The 17175-nt window shown below is 41.5% G+C and overlaps 1 protein-coding gene across 1 annotated transcript in view; it reads left to right on the top strand.

Annotated features, from left to right (window-relative positions):
- Nucleotides 1-17175, top strand: part of LOC126088512 (glucosidase 2 subunit beta) — a 182478-nt gene that overhangs the window by 74572 nt on the left and 90731 nt on the right. The window contains exons 3-5 of the mRNA XM_049906658.1: nt 491-666; nt 831-1054; nt 1163-1241. Of these exons, the coding sequence (XP_049762615.1) occupies nt 491-666; nt 831-1054; nt 1163-1241 (479 nt within the window). The remainder of the gene's footprint in view (nt 1-490; nt 667-830; nt 1055-1162; nt 1242-17175) is intronic.

Below are 17175 nucleotides of genomic sequence, written 5' to 3'. Positions count from 1 at the left end.
ACTGGGATAAATGTTCTTTTAGACTACATTAAGTAGAAAAGACATTGTTTTGTAGTACCTATAACCACTCCTTATTTCAACAGAAAATTGATTTACTATTCGGATAACAATCCAAATTAATGTTTCGGTTTATGTAATGTGCCATACATCATGCTCAATGAATATACATATTATTGTTGAACTGGAAGGAGTGATAGGATCTGAAGATGGTTTGTTGTGAATACCCTTTACAGTTAATAAATACTCTTTGGTCTTACTACTGATTATGAAATATTGAGGAGACAATTGGCAGTGCTGCTTACCTTTTCCAGTTTCATCAGGTGACAGATTTTTTTTCCCTACTGTATATTACTTTAATTTTTGAATTCTATTGTTTTTAAGATAAAATCCCGTGATACATGTTAAGGAATGAACAGGATGTCATTCCTTATGTTGTTGCTTTCCATGATAAATCCACTCAGTACTAAATAACAGTCTTCTTTTGGTATAGATTGTTGCGATACTTCAGATGAGTATGAGAGTCATGCAAATTGTGTTAATAACTGCAATGATCTGGGGAAAGCAGCTCGAATGGAAGCACAAAAACTTGCAGAAGTTGCTAAGATTGGCAGTGAAATGAGAGCAGCACTAAGCAGAAAAGGAAAGCAGTTGCGCCAGGAAAAGCAGGTAAGATACCTGTTTGCATTCTGGATTGCTTTTGTGACAACTTTTGAAAACAGTTTTGCTTAGTGAGGACTTTCTCTTGACTTACAAATTGTCAGACATGCAGTATTTCACCTGGTCACTTTGAAATTAAAGTGTCTTAATTTGCTGACATTATGTGATTGCAGGAGAGATTGGTTCAACTTGAAAAAGATAAAGAAGAAGCAGAAAGTCTAAAGAAAGAAAAAGAAGCATTGAAGTTGGCAGCAGAAGAGTTGGAGAATAAGGCTTTAGAGAAGTATAGGCAGCAAGAAGAGGAGGAGAAAAAAGTGAAGCAAGAAGAAGAACAGAAAGCAAGAGAACAGGAAGCATTTGAGCATTTCCATAGGCTAGATGCAAATCAAGATGGGAAGTGAGTTACTGAAGTGAACATTTAGTCTATTCTCATTTGTTTTGTACACTACTGCATAGGACTTGCTAGTTTTTTGTAGGATTTAATGGTTTTCTTGTAATCCTCCAGGTTGCAGAAATCCGAAATACAAACACAACAGACGTTTGACCAAAACAAAGATGGTGTGGTATCCGATGATGAAATTACTGTAAGTCAAATACAATTTTGGAAACTATGTGTTTTACAGCACAATATTAATCACTTGTTAGAGTTAGGATGAAATATTTCTTTCACCGTATTTTATGAAATACTGAGGAACAACTAATTGAATTGGATCTTATGCTGATGAATTAGAATTAATGATGAAAATATTGAACTTAGCATTGTAATCAGAGGTGCAAAAATACTATTTATAAATACAGAAATAAGAGAAAGTTAGTCATGCTTGATTACCTCAAAAAATAAAGTTCATGACTCTTTAAGTTTTCAGATTAGAGTACCTTTCATTTATTAGAGATCAGAGGAAGGCAAATAAGAGAAACAGGTGTAATAAAATAGGTAACAGTATAAATCAACTGAATTCTCAGCACCGGCAAGATTTATGAGCTATAGGAGAGGACCAAATAGGAAATACACAAAGTAATGCAGACAACAGCATGCAGATCAGATAAACAAGTAAATGAACAAGGAACATTATGCTCTGAGAGGGAGTAAAATTGTGCAGTCTCTGTATTTCTAAATTCTGATGGCTGTTGAGTGGCAAAGATGTAGGACTTTTAGAAAATGTATATGCAAAAAAGTGCTTGAAAAATGTGTATTGTAATAAGAGCAAAATAACTGAAAACTATTGGGAGAAACAAGAATGCAAACTAAAAATGTTGTAAAATATAATGTTGTGAAAGATGAATACCTGCAGTAACAAGAGCTAATGAGAAAAAGGGTGGGGCTGTGAAGATATAACTGAGACTGAAACCTAGTAATTGTTCTTTCAACAAGGAGGGAGTAGAAGTGAGCCACAAAACTGCTGTTCAAAACCCTTGACATTCACTTGTTGTAGAATCTTAGCAAATACTCTGAGGCCAAACATAAGGAGGTATCTTGAACATAATGACACCTACCTTGCCGACAAATCAGCATGGCTTCTGACAACATCCGTTATGTAAAACTCAACTCACACTTTCCTCACACGACATCCTAGAAACCTTGGGCTAAGGCAGCCAGCATGATGTAGCGTATCCTGATTTCCGAAAAGCATTTGATTCAGTACCCAACCTGTGCTTATGAATGAAAGTACGTTCGTGTTTTGTATCAAATGAAATTTTGTAACAAAATCAAGGAATTTTTTGGTAGGAAGGACACGATGTGTTATGGACTGCAGAGTCAAGAACAAAAATGGAGGCAACTTGAAGCTGTGTCTGAGGGAAGTGAGTTGGAACTCTTTCTGTTTGCATTATATGTCAAAGACATGGCAGATAATATTAATAGTAACTTAAGACTTTTTGTAGATAATGCAATAATCTATAATGAAGTAGCCTACCCTCTAAGAAAAGCTCCATAAATATTCAATTAAATCTTGATAAGATTTGAAAGTGGAGACTGACAACTTATTTTGAAAATTAAAACTGTGTACTTCATAAAACAAAAGGAAAACCATGTAGTCTCATAAGAACGCAAGATGAAGGAGCAACAGTTGGAATCACCTAATGCATACAAATATATGGGTGTGGCTATTTCGTGGGATATGAAATGTAATGATAAGACTTTAGGATTAAAGGAGATTACTCACCGAAAAGCGGAAGTGTTGAATTGTTGATAGAGACACACAAAATTGTTGATAGACACATACAAAAGAAAGAAAACTTGCTAGCTTTCAGAGTTATCCTTTGAGAGCTAGAGTAACACACACACACACACACACACACACACACACACATGGCGCTGGCTGCAGGTAGGGCCTCCTCCACATCACAGATGAGGCCACCCCCAGACAGACATACATAAAAAAGGGCAACAGATTTGTTTCGTCCTTATGGGAGAGCATCACAGAGATGAAACACCTGAATTGGCAGATTCTTGAAGCTAGAAGTCAACTCTCCTCTTATCCCTCCCACCCTCTCTTCTTCCTACACACTCCCTCCTCCCCCTCTTTCTCGTTACGTTGCCTCCTCCTGGATTTTAGAATCCCTTACTATTGATAGAATTACTAATTGAAAACTTTATTCAGGGCCAGATAGTTGCTTGTTGGAGGTAAAATTGGATGTCAAACAAGTGCTTGTAGAACTTGTGGGACTATTTCTATGTCTACATTTACATTCTTGCAAACCACTGTGAACTGCATGACAGAGGATACTTATCATAGTACCACATATTAGGGTTTCTTCCTATTCCAGTCCGATATGGAATGCAAGGAGAATTGGCTGCCTAAATGCCACTGTGCATACTGTGGTTAGACTAATTTCTTTTTTCATGCTCCCTACAGGAGCAGTATTTAGGGGGCTGAAGAATATCTTTTCATGGTCATGCAATACTGTTTTGTGACTCTTGGTAAACAAGCTTTCGTTGGATATTTTGCATCTGTCTTCAAGTGTTGAGCAACTCAGTTTCTTCAGTATTTATTTCACACTCTCTCATGAGTCAAACAAACCTGCGACCATTCATTGTGCCCTTATTTACATATGATTTACATATGTTAAATATACCCTGCCAGACATAACAGGACTGGGTACCATACCCTTTAGCAGTATACCATTTCATGTTCCTAGCAATTCTTACACTCGTGAGTTTGTGTATTGTAATTATGAAACACTGATATTGTCGTCACAGGTAGAACTATGTGAAATTTGTGTATGCTATAAATGTGAAACATTTTGAAAGTGTAAAAAATGATTACTCCATTGATACCTGAGTATAATATGTCATATTTTCAGTCAATTTCAAAGGACAAAAAATGTGAAATTGGTGTATTTCAACAACATTTATTAAAATTAGTATTTTTCTGCAAAATTTATTACTTAAGTGCTAAAACATCTGAATATACAGTCACTAGGCTTGTACCAATTCAAATATATCTTCAGTTATGTATGAAATCACCACATAAAGATAACAAAAGAGCAAAACTTAGGATTGTAAACAAATACATGTTGAATAACTACATACATGCTAGGCACGACATTCTGCTAACCAATCCAACACACACATTTACGCGAAGTAAACCAAGGATGTTTTATTTATATTGTGATAGAATAATGAACAAATAAAAGTGAGGCAAGAAACGAGCATAGAAGTCGAGATACATGGTAGAAAATCACCATCTGCAGCTTACAGAACTTCACTAGATAACGTTCTGGCTTTGTGGTATGTGAATGTATATTTGTGTAGAATTTTTGAGTTTGATGTATATCAGTTTTTTGCCTAACTTTTTTTCTTCATTCCCTATCTAGATATAAATACAGCATCTTTGCACTAAACACAGAAATGTTTATTAGGAAAGCAGGAAACGTACATCAATTGCTTGTATTTTGGAATGGATATTTTTTTTCTTTTGTCTGCTGATTGCTTTATCTTTATTTTTCATAATTATTGGACAAGATTTTCTAAAATAGAAATTAAACAAATATTTATTTATTTATTTGTGTGTAAATATGTTTGCCAGGGAGATATTGTATCACTGGGATTGCACATTCTTAACCAACATTTACAGTGGAATGTTTTATTAATTTGTGACACTCTGAATAGTGAAGAAGATCAAATTTTAAAGTTATGTGGTACCCCGTGATTAGAGTTATGTGAAACTAGCAAGTAAACTATATGCCAAATTCGAATTTGAAAGTGCTAAATTTTTAAAGTTTATTTGCTAATTTCATGTAGCTCTAATAATAGGGTATCATGTTTTTGCCTTTGTGAAGTACATTTAGAAGTAGTTACCAATCTTTGCCACACTTTGAAACATTGTCAAGATCTGACTGAATATTTGTGCAGCATCTCCTTTTAGACAGTACTTGTTTCTTGATACCTGCATCATCTGTGAAAAGTCTGATGCCACTATCAATACCGTCTACCTACTAAACATTGGTGCATTACCAAGTCAAATGCTTTTTGGAAGTCAAGAAATGTAGCGTCCTCTTGATTATATGGATGCATGGTGTTTGGGATGTTATGAGAGAGAACCACTAGTTGGGTTTCACATGATCGATGTTTTTGGAATCCACGCTGGGTTGGCATGGAAGAGATCATTCTGTCCAAGAAACCTCGTGGTGTTCGAGCTCAAAATATGTTCTTTGATTCTACAGGAAATGGACATCATTGAGCTAAGACATTAGTTTTAAGGATCACTTCTGTTATCATATTTGATGACAGGTGTGATCTGTACATTGCTCCTATTTTTTGTTCAAGGGATCTGAGGTATATTATCGTGAAAATTGGAGCTAAGTCCTCTGAAGATTCCATATGGAATCTGACAGGGATTCCATTGGGCTCTGGAACCCTGTTTTCTTTCAACGATTTTAGCTGTTTCTTAGTGCCATTGATGCATATATTTATGTCACTATCCTTTGCAGCAATATGACACAATGGTTTCTTTATGTAAATTACTGAACATACAAATCTTCTAACTTGCTTTATTCCTGTTTGTACTTTTGTCATCATTGTTGCTACAGGCAATCACTGATACTGTATGCGGTAAGGACAACCACAAAGAGTTCAGGTTTGTTTGTTTCCATTAGGCATAATTTATTTCCATTGTGAATGGGCTTCTGAACTACCTGTTCTAGGTAGTTTTCAGGAAAGGCATTAGCAATGTTTCACAGGATATCTTGTCGCACCCACCATTTGCAAAGCCGTAATTATCACCAATCAATTGTAGTGTGATTAAAGTCTCTTCTAAAGATCACATGATTGGGTAACGTAGCCACTAGTGAACAGTGATTTTCTCTAAGGTTTTGGCTGGATTTGGGATTGAGTCTATTGGTTGTTTGGAAGATCCAGTTACATGTTTATGAACAGCCTTGATAGGGAGTCTTGCCAAACAGTCACATGCATCTTCAATTTTTATCTATGTGGATTTGAGTTTCTTGTTTACTGCAACAAATGCATCACCTTAAGATCACATCAGCATATCCTTTTTGATACACACTAAGATTTATCCCAAAAATCTTATTGTTGTCTGCTTTGGATTTCAGCCAACTTTCTGTACCTTGTATTACATGATCTCCACTGCTTTTTAGGACTGGCTCATACTATTGGGATGTGGGGAGTGGGGGTACTGTGTGCCTCATCTGTGGCATTTGATAAGCCATACATGCCCCCCGGTTCATGCTAAATGGGAGCACTTCTGGGAGCTCAGCATTCATTTGCTAGGTATGAGCTCGGCAAACCCTCATTTTCTAAACTGGGACTGGAGAGCGCCGCTAGTCCGCTGTAACTGTAAGCTCTGAATATGCTTGAGTGACCATTGCGCAGGACGGAAGTGGAACACTGCATGTCATAAGGAAGGGGGATCTTGGCTTAATCACCTAGAATGCGGGGATGGAAGAAACATCTTAAAAAAACCTCAGTCTCAAGGCGTGCTGTGCACTGGTGAATGCATGGCTTTCGAGGCAGAACAGTCATCAGTGGGCATCCTCTAGTATAGGACCTAGCAGGCAAGTGGGAATCTGTCTGGATTGACCTATGTCCCTAACTGCTCATGGGAACATCATGGCAAATCAAATCAATCTCACCACCCGCATTGTGATGGGTTTACTGTCTGGGGGTACTCGCACCCTTCTCACCCAAATGAATGAGGGAGCTATTCCTCTTGATAATCACATTGTCTTTACTAATGGGGCTCAAGGAGGCATAAATAATATGTGTTCCCGGTGATCAAGAGAAAGGAGGGAACATTTGAAAAAGTGTTCCCTTTCTATATTCATAAAGGATTAGAAGGGCTTACTGGTACCTTAAAATCTATTGAGCAGCTGCAGAATGATTCGTTGTTTGTTGAAACTAACAGGTCACACCAATTGGAACTTCTTAGGAAGTCACAAAAACTGGTTTGCTATGACATAGTTGTTGAGATGCACAACTCGAGCAAGGGTGTGGTCACATGCCATTATGTTATGGACACAGACATCTCAGAATTTAACCAAGAGTGATTGTCACTGGGGATAGCTGATGTGGAACAAAGGATGCAAAGGAATAATGGAGAGACTGAGAAGATCATCGCCTTCATTGTGACCTTCGGTTCTCCAATAATACCTGAACAAATCACGGTGAGGTTCCTCCAATATAGGATTAGGTCTTATAGAGGGTGTCCCAGGAGGAATGGTCAGTATTCAGGAATATAACAGAAACGATCATTTGAAGCACACACAGACTCATACTGCTCCCTTGTGAATTTTTCCTGAGGTAGAACACATTTGATGTACATTCTTATATATTTTCTGTATTGTTTAATAGATTGTCATGTTGACACATGTACAGCAGGTAGTAAAGATTAAAATATGCATTTTAAGAAGTATCAGTTGAAAAATGTCTTTTTAACATAATCACCTCTAAGCATTATTGTGTATGACAATTATAGCTGTTGTACAGTTTATAATAAATGTTGGAATACCCACTGTTAACTTCAGTGCATTTGTGCACTCTTGGGAGGACATGTGTTGCCTGTATGAGTGCCTCTGCCTGTTGCCTAATGAGGGGAGCATTGTTCATGATGCAACCAAGTAGTTCATCTTGGTTATTCAACTTTTGTTTGTACACCTCAGACTTCATCTAACCGTGTAAACAAAAATGTGACATAATGTGGGACAAACATGGTGGCCAGTTAATCATACTACCATGACCAATCCAGCATTAGGGTAAATGCAGTTGAGATGTTCTCTCACACATCTGGTAAAATGTGGAGGGCCTCCATCATGCTGGAAGTACATTGCAGTCCACATGACCAAAGGAATGTCATCAAGGTGTCCAACAAATGAATTTTTCAAAAATGGAAGTAATTGTATTCTAACATTCACTCTTCTAAAATGAATGGACCTATCAACATGTTACCGACTATACTGCACCAAAAATTGATCAAAAGATGGACTTGAAAATTGGTTTCCACTGTAGTGTGCAGATTTCCTTCAACCAATGACGATTATTACGTGTTTTATTGATTCGGAACTGGGTATATGTAGCTTAATCAGTGAATAGTATTAATGGAAGCAAATGATGATTTTAATTTAATCAGTGACAAAGTTGAACTCGTGTGGCGTTGTAGCCAGTGTGAAGTTTGTGGAATTGATGTATGTGAACTGGGTACAAGTTTCGTGCAAGTAGTGTCCGCCATACACTTGTTCATGGGACTTTTATACATGCAGAAAGTTACAGTGTGCTCGTAGCGGGACACCATTGCACCATTTCAACAACGTGTTGCTGTTCCTGCACAATTTGTTGAACTATGAACTCAGAGAAAAGAAAATGAGAAATTGTCAGAGTACATATTTCACACAAAATGTTGGATAAACAGTCTATGATGAGAAATTTGATGTTTCAGAAAGTACTGATGGTATTCTTAGACTCAGCAGGAGCACTACCATTACAAATGCTATAAACAAACATCATTCTGCATATTTTTCGTTTGTGTAAATGTATGACATTTTAGCGAGTGTGTCTACAAACTGTTAACCAAAGCTTCTTTCTGATATATTTTCAACCCATTGCATTACTTCACTCACAATATACCTTGGACAACTGCACATTCAGCAGGCTAATGTAATGGCAGAAAGAGATCTGGAGTGAAGAGGATGAAAGCAGTGAGGTAGGTAGGGCTAGAATAAAACGTCAGAGAGGTTGGGTGTGTAAGACGCACATATATCCTTGTCACTAGCCCAAAAACAAATGCACATTAATTGTTTTCTACCTCAGAAACCATTCAGAATGAGGCATATGTCCATATGGAGTTTTATGCTTCAAATGAGTGTTTCTGTCATATACCTGAATATTGACCATTCCTCTTGGGACATCCTGTATACCTAACCCAATGAGATGTTGCAAGTGCAGCGATTTGGTCACACAGTGCTGAGTTGCAGAGGTGAAACAACTTGTGGAGATGTGGAAAATCAGCCCAGGGATCTCACAGCAACTGCACATCTTCAGCAGCATGCATCAACTTCTCTGGAAGCCATTCAGTCTGGAACCAAGACTGCCTAGTTTTTGCAGAGGGAAGTTAAAAAAGAGTATAAGACAACGAATCTCCCCCCATCTTTGCCACTTCTTCAGCTTCTTTGATGAAAAAAGACACTTTGATGCAGATGACAACAAGCGAATCATTGTCCACCAACAGCAAATGTACTTGCTCCTGTACGTACAAAAACAAAGAGAAAGAAGATATAGTGATCCCCACAGTCTTGACACGAGAGAAAGGCAACACTTCCATAATAGCATAGAGAAGGCATCACAGAAACAGCAGGGGGCAGAGAAAGGGTCTCAACATTTGAGTCAGAAGCTGTTCTGTGCATCAGCAGTTGTCAATATGGCATGTTTGATGGATGAGGAGAACATCACAATGGAGTTAGATGCCTCATCACCAGACCTAGATAGCTCCTTTACTCCCCATAGCTCAACAAGTGTATCACCACCCTGACACAAAGATAGGGCTAAATTAAATCTGCACCACTGAAATGGCTCCCACACTCCAGTGAAAATATGAAATGATCGTATGGCGTTTATTGGCTGGGATATCCCCTTCGGGGTTCGGCCATTGTATTAAAAGTCTGTTTAGTTGATGCCACTTTGCCAACTTGCATGTCAATGATGATGAAAATGGTGATGAAGGACACAAAACACCGAGTCCCCTGCAAACCCGGTCCCCTTCCGTGGTAGGCGGAACGCTACTACTGCGCTATGGAGACAGACACACCAGTGAAATATGAAAGGATGCAAGACCCATTTGGAGGATTGACACTCCTCACACATGACACACATTTTTTCCTCTGTCTCCAAGAGATTCATTTCTAACAGACTGACACATCTGTGCTTGCAGGCTATTACCTTCACAGGAAAGATGACCTTACCACTGGTGGTAATGTGAAGGGTGGTGTAGCGGTGTTCATCCAGAACACATTCCACTCTTCCCCTGTGCCCTGAATCACAATGCTACAAGCAGCCAGTTTTAGGATAATGGTCCATGCTAATGACTCAGTGTGCTCTGTGTGCCTGTTGCCCCATGAGCCCATTGACAGCAAGATCCTCACACAGATTGTTGCTGAACTCCCCCATCCCTGTCTTTTTTAGGAGACTTCTAATGCCCACAGTTCACTATGGGAATCCAACACCACTTGCCTCAGGGATCGGATAAATGAGGATCTCACATAAGCCGTGTGCAGCTGAACATTGTCTACCTACGCATTTCAGCAATGCTATGGGTTTGTATACAACCATAGACCTCTCCTTTTGCTTGCCTGCCGTTGTGGAGACTGCTCAGTGGGAAGTGGATGACAACCTTCATGGCAGCAATCACTACACTATCTGGCTCCATCTGCCAGATGGCGCAGATTAAGAAAGGAAGCAGCTGAGATGGGTGTTCAGAAAGGCTAATAGACTGCTTTACAGGCAGTTAGCTGGTTTTCAACAGTGTAAATGTGCACAGGACTGGTGGGGTCACATTACAGCTGTGATTCACCAAGTCACTGATGCATCCATCCTGACGTCAACATGAATGCGTAGGAGACTGCCTGTCCCTTCATGAATGGTGAGTATCATTCTGCAGTCAGGGACAGGAGGGGAGCTACGCAATGATTCAGTTGTTGCCTGATAGATGTGAATCTTGCAACATTTCGAATAGTGGTGGCAAAGGTGAGGAGAAAAATTCAAGAGAGTAAGCACAGGTCTTGTCAAGAGTTCCTGAACTCCACAATAGGTCCACACCCACAAGCAAAATACGGGAAGTGAGTAGCAGCATTTCCAGTCAGAGCTCACAAGTGCAAATAACAGCTGTAAGAGACCAAGGGCACCTCCTGATGTCATTGACAGGCATTGCTAAGACAGTGGTTGAATCCTATAACACTGTTATGACTGATTATAGCCAGGATCTAGCTTTCCATCATTATCAGATGACAAAGGAGAGGGTTGATTTTCATTTCTGCTTCAATGTGGAGGAATGCAACCAGGCTTTCATTCTTTGGGAGCTGGATTCTGTATCGGCCAGTAGCTGCTGTATTTGTCAGTAGCCCAGTACTACGATTGGTCATGGCCAGATAATGTACAGATCAATGGAACAGTTGACATGGCAGTTGAAGGAGTTCCTCGTCCAGCTCTTTAATGAAATTTGGGTAACAGGAATAGTTCCCACCTTGTGGAAGGAACTATTTCAATCCTGATTTTAAACCCAGGATTGGGTCAGAATAACCTTGGTTGTTATCATAGTGTTAGTCTTACAAGCTGTATAGAATTGACACTGGTGCGTATTGTCCACTGGCAATTTGTATTGGTTCTCGAAACAAGGTCACCACTCAGTCACTCCCAGTGCAGGTTCAGGTGATGTTGCTTCCACATTTGATAATCTGACCCTGGTCAAAACAGCAACTCAACCAGCTTCCCTATGTAAACAACACTTTGCCAGTGTATTCTGTAATTTGGAAAAGCCTACGATACTACCTGGAGGCATAATACCGGGTGATTATAATTAAACTTTCCTTATTTAACACTCGTGATTCATAGTCTGACACCTGACCTGTCGCAGTGCACTTGTTGACTTATTGACATGAACTTCAACAAAAGGGGCAGGGCATTATTGGTGCAGCTCTATTATCAAAACAACCGTAATGCTGCAGCTGCATTTGAAGAATACTGCCGGCTGCAAGGGTTACGGATGGGTTCTCTTTCCCACCTGCTGCGTGGAGTATGATGAAGGAGTTCAAATAAACTGGAGTGCGCGTGCTGGGTTGTGATAGTTGAACATCCCGTGGTCCACTGTATGGAATGTGCTTCGAACCATTCTCAAATTTTATGCGTACAAGATCCATACTGTACAGCAAATGGCACCACAGGACACACTACGACATGTTGACTTTGCTCTCCACTTTCTCACAAGAATTGAAGTTGATGAGGGCTGGCCCTGGACCATCCTATGGACAGTCGAAGCTCATTTTTCTCTGACAGGTGAGGTGAACACACAGAATTTTGAGTGTGGGGATCTTCACCTCAAGTCACTATGCATGAAGTTCCTCTATATGGCGAACATGTCACCGTATGGTGTGGCTTCATGGCTACATTCATCATTGGCCCATTCTTTTTTGAGCAGGTTGGCGCTCGAGGACCAAAGATGTGTTGTGCGACTGGTCAGAGTTACTGCGATATGCTTTTTCAGCATGTCATACCTGCACTACAGGAGAGAGATGCATTGAACTCAACAGTTTTCATGCAAGATGGGGCCCCATCACACATTGCTTGTGGAGTTCACCTGCTTCTCCAAAACACATTTGCAAGTGATCAAATTATCAGCTGATGGTTTCCAAATGATTGGCCGGCACAGTCATCTGATCTCACTCCTTGTGATTTCTGGTTGTAGGGCTACCTGAAGGACAGGGTTTACCAGGGGATCATTCACACAGGTTCTGATCTGAAGCACAGCGTATCAAGAGAGATAGCCAGCATACCTATGGACATGCTTCATTCTGCTGTGCAGAATGCAATCCTGCGCTTTCAGACTCTTCTGGATACTGATGGTCGCCATATTGAGCCCCTTTTATAGAAGTAATCATACTGGCATGTAATGGCATGATGTACTGTAGCAGCACATTAAAAGTGTTAAAGTTGAATTGATTCTGCTTTATTTCTCTTCCCCATGTCCTTGACATTAATTCTACCAAGTTTGGTCCTGGTGCAGTAGATAGTATTTTCTTGCAGCTCTGTGAGTGAGGGTTTTGTGGGCATCTCCTCACTTTCATACAGTCCTCCTTGTTTGAAACGTATTTTAGATAAAATGTTGGGATGCCCCGCCTGGTCATTTTAAGCAGGAGGACAGCGTTCCTCAAGGGAACATCTTAAATGTAATGGTGTTCACCATAGCAATCAGCAGTAGAGTGTTCACCATAGCGGTCAACAGCAATACATCACTCATAGAGTCCCCTATAGTTTCCTTGTTTATGGTCAACATCTCCGTCGTCTTTGCATCCTCTAACATTGCTGCAGCTTCTCAGCAACGGCATTTAACAATCAGATGGTTGAAGAAAACTAGTCTCCTTTGAATTTACCTGTTTTAAAACGTCAGGGGGGCGGGGGGGGGGGGTGTTGTTTCTGTTCTTACTTTTAAGGAGAAAGCGAAACAGGTGGGGCCTCACGTTTGATGAAAGGTTAACATGGCTGCCACACGTTAAAGAACTAATAATGAGATTCCCCCCCATCCCCACCCCCCCACCCCCAGGGGCTCGCCCCTCTTTGGGAGGTTCATGCTTGGCTACCATGAGGCCCCAGCCTTTGCTGTATAGATTCCTTTCCATGCTGCATGTCTATCCTCTTGCTATTCTATTTCCCCTCTCTTGGGGAGCATGTGTGGGATGATTTTTGGAAATATGTTCTGCATTTTCAGTGGCAAACATCGAAACAGTCTCACCACTGTTTCTCATTCATTTTTTATTTCTTCATTTTTCTTCTACTGTCCTTCCTCCACTTTGGCATATGTGGTCCCTCTTTTTTCCTTCTTCCTCCCTGTGGACTCCTGAAGGCCAGCTATGCATCTGACGTGTAACAGGTGATTGGGTAATGCTTAATTCCCATTACCAACCCCAATTTGACAGGTAGGGTTCGTTGCATGTACCCGCTGGTACAGGCCAGGCATAGGGAAGGCTGATTGCCTGAGCTGCTACCTTCCCAAATTGCCAGTTGGTCCCTCTGTCAGCTGTTCGGGAGGTGTGATCTTAGTTGGAAGGAGTGTGCCATCAGAGACACTGACAATCATGGGGAATTTTTTCTCAATAAGCCAATCATCTTCACACTCAATGTCTATAAAACATAAATGGAATGAGGCTAACAATTCAAAGACCCTCCCAGCTGCACTGCAGTTCCTCACGTTTTCACATCCTGAAGACTGTAAGTCCTTCAATATGATAAATCTGTTTATTATACAGAAAGATGTGGTTGCAGTTGCTGGCTCTGTGAAATTCTGCTCTTGTTTATGCAATGGCACTTTGGTTTTGGAGACTACTTCTGATTCTCAAGCACAACTACTGAGAGCAGCTTAACTCCTCCATGGCTATCCTTTTGCTGTGGAGGCCCATCAAACGCTGAAGTCTTCCTGTGGTGTTATTTACACTAGACTGCTCGATGGTCTGACCGAGGCAGAAATCCAAACGTACCTCCCTGATCAGGGTGTCATTGCAGTCCATTGGGTGATGAAAAAAGTAAGTGTCGCCTTAGTGACCACATGCACTGTCTTTCTCACTTTTGATAGTGGTTCTTCCATCAAAGATCAAAGCAGGTAATGAAGTATCACAGTCAGACCATGTATTGCAACCCCGATGCACTGCTACCAGAGTCATCATTACAAGTACACTTGAGAATCGTGTCGGCACCCAGCCAAATGTGTAACCTGTGGTAAGGATGCTCACAAGGGCAATTGTCCACCTTCTTCTCCGCACTGCATCAACTGCAGTGGCGACCACGCAACCTCCTCCTGTGATTATCCCGTATATCTCAATGAGCAGGCTGTCCAGGAGATCTGAGTAAAGGAAAAAGTTCCTTACCCAGTCACTCGCAAGTTGTTTGCTAGACGAAAACCCTGCATTCAACAGTCTGTCATTTATAGTTCTGTTCTTGTCTCGTTCCATGAAGAACATGGTCACACAGATATTCAACCTCAAATTTAGCGCTGCGGTTGTGAATCTGCAACAAGCCATCAAACTCTCGCCTCAGAGGGCGAAGCCACCTGCTACACAACCGGCAGGTCGGAAAGGACACAATGAGCACTCCCCTACTCCTCCGGGGGCTCACCACTCTTAGGTGGGTTCATGCTTGGCTACCATGGGGCCCCAGCCTTTGCAGAATCTTTTCCCTTCTGTGCTGCATGTCTATCCTATTGCTATTCCTTTTTCCTCCCTTGGGGAACATGTCTGGGGTGTTATTGGGGGTGTTCTGCATTGTCAGTTGCTGATGTAGGAACAGACTCACCATTGTTTTTCACTCCCTTTTCCGTTGTTTTTTTCCCTTCTGCTCTGATTCCTCCACTTCGGTGTTTGATGTTCCTCTTTTCCTTCTTCCTCCCTGTATGCTACTGGAGGCCAGCCCATACAACTGGGTATTGCATATTTCGGGAGGTTTGACCTGAGGTGTGAACAACGACCTAATGCGAGTGTGCATCCTTGTGAAGGAGGCCCCCAGTTGGAAGGAGCGTGCCATCAGAGACACTGGCAATCATGGGGGATTTCCTCACAATGAGTGGATCATCTTCACAATCAATGTCTACAAAACATAACGAGGCTAATGATTCAAAGACCCTTCCCACTGCACCACGGTTCTTTGTGGTCTCATGTTCTGAAGACAGTCAGTCCTTCACCATGGTAGATCCATTTATTATTCAGAAAGGTGTTTATGTAGTTGCCGGCCCTGTGAAATCCTGCTCTCCTTTACGGTAAGGCACTTGGCTTTTGGAGACTACTTCTGATTCTCGAGCACGACTGCTTGCTGCCTCACTTCTCCATGGCTACCCTGTTCATATCGATGCCCATAGAACTTTGAATTTTTCCCACGGTATAATTTACACCAGGCTGCTTGTCGGTCTAACACAGGCTGAAATCCAATCTTACCTCTCTGATCAGGGTATCGTTGCCGTCCACAGTGTAATGAAGAAGGTAGATTCCTCCGTAGTGCCTACCCACACTCCTTTTCTCACCTTTGATAGAGTGGTTCTTCCGTCCAAGATCAAAGTAGGTTATGATGTGATCACAGTCCGGCCGTACAGTCTGAACCCAATGCGTTGCTTCCAGTGTCATCATTTCAACCACACTAAAATGTTTTGTCAACACACAGCCAAATGTGTAACCTGTGGTAGGGATGCGTATGAGGGCAATTGCCTGCCGCCTCCTCACCTCTGTATCAACTACAACAGCGTCCATGGCGCCTCCACTTGGAATTGCCCAATGTATTTTGATAAGCGGGCTGTCCAAGAGATCTAATTAAAGGAAAAAGTGCCTTTCCCGATTGCTCGCGAGTTACTGGCTTGTAGCAGACCCTACATTCTCCTGTCTGGCACCTATAGTTCTGTTCTTGTTACCCCTTGCTCCATGAAGAACAGGTCCACGCAGACATGAGACCTCCAATTCAGCTCTCATCGCCATCCCCCCGTCCAGCTGTGCAGCAAGCAGTCAAACTCTCATCTCAAGGGGCTAAGCCACTAGCTACACAAGCGGTAGGCCAAAAAGGTCGGAAGTAGTACTCCTGTGAAGATTTCCTCAGTCACTGCAGCCAAACAATACTCGAGTCTTCCTCTAACTGGCAAGGCTCGAAGAAGTCCACCAAAGGCAAACGGTCTTCTCCTTTGCCAACTCGTAGATCCTCTTCAAGTTCTCGCCACATAGTACATTAGCCCGGCCGGCCTCTGTGTCACTGGTGCGCACCACCAACCATTTTTCAGTATTGGATTCCAGAGACCGACTGCACAAGCAAGCCGATGCTTCTGTGGACCCCATGGAGCAGGATCCTGCTTCTGTGCCCTGTATTAGTGACTCTTGACTGGTCGTCACTTGGCCGCTGCCGAGGTGACACCCCTACATCTCTTCCTCACCGTGATTCACCTCCAGTGCAATGTTCTTGGCCTTCAGTCCCACAAAGAGGATTTACAGTTGCATCCCATTGTACTCTGCCTTCAGGAAACAAAATTGCGCCATCATGAGTTTTGAGCTTTCACATTTCTTACCAATTCGTTTTGGCTTTACCCCTGAGGTTGACATTCCATGCTGCTCATATGGGATGACATTCATAGTCAACCCATCTCCCTGATTACCAATCTTCAAGCTGTTGCAGTTTGCCATTTTCTTCCCCACCTGACTTTTCTCCTCTGTACTACGTATATATGTCCCTTCCTCATTCTCTGTCACCAGGGCAGACTTCCTTCAACTTATTGGTAGCTACCTCCCCCATTTTTTGCTACTCTGTGACTTTAATGCACATCGTCCCCTTTGGAATTC

This window comes from Schistocerca cancellata, chromosome 6, assembly GCF_023864275.1.
Source record: "Schistocerca cancellata isolate TAMUIC-IGC-003103 chromosome 6, iqSchCanc2.1, whole genome shotgun sequence".
NCBI classification, from domain to species: domain Eukaryota; kingdom Metazoa; phylum Arthropoda; class Insecta; order Orthoptera; family Acrididae; genus Schistocerca; species Schistocerca cancellata.
Note: the sequence above shows the minus strand (reverse complement) of the source record. Positions and strands in the feature narration are given on the sequence as shown.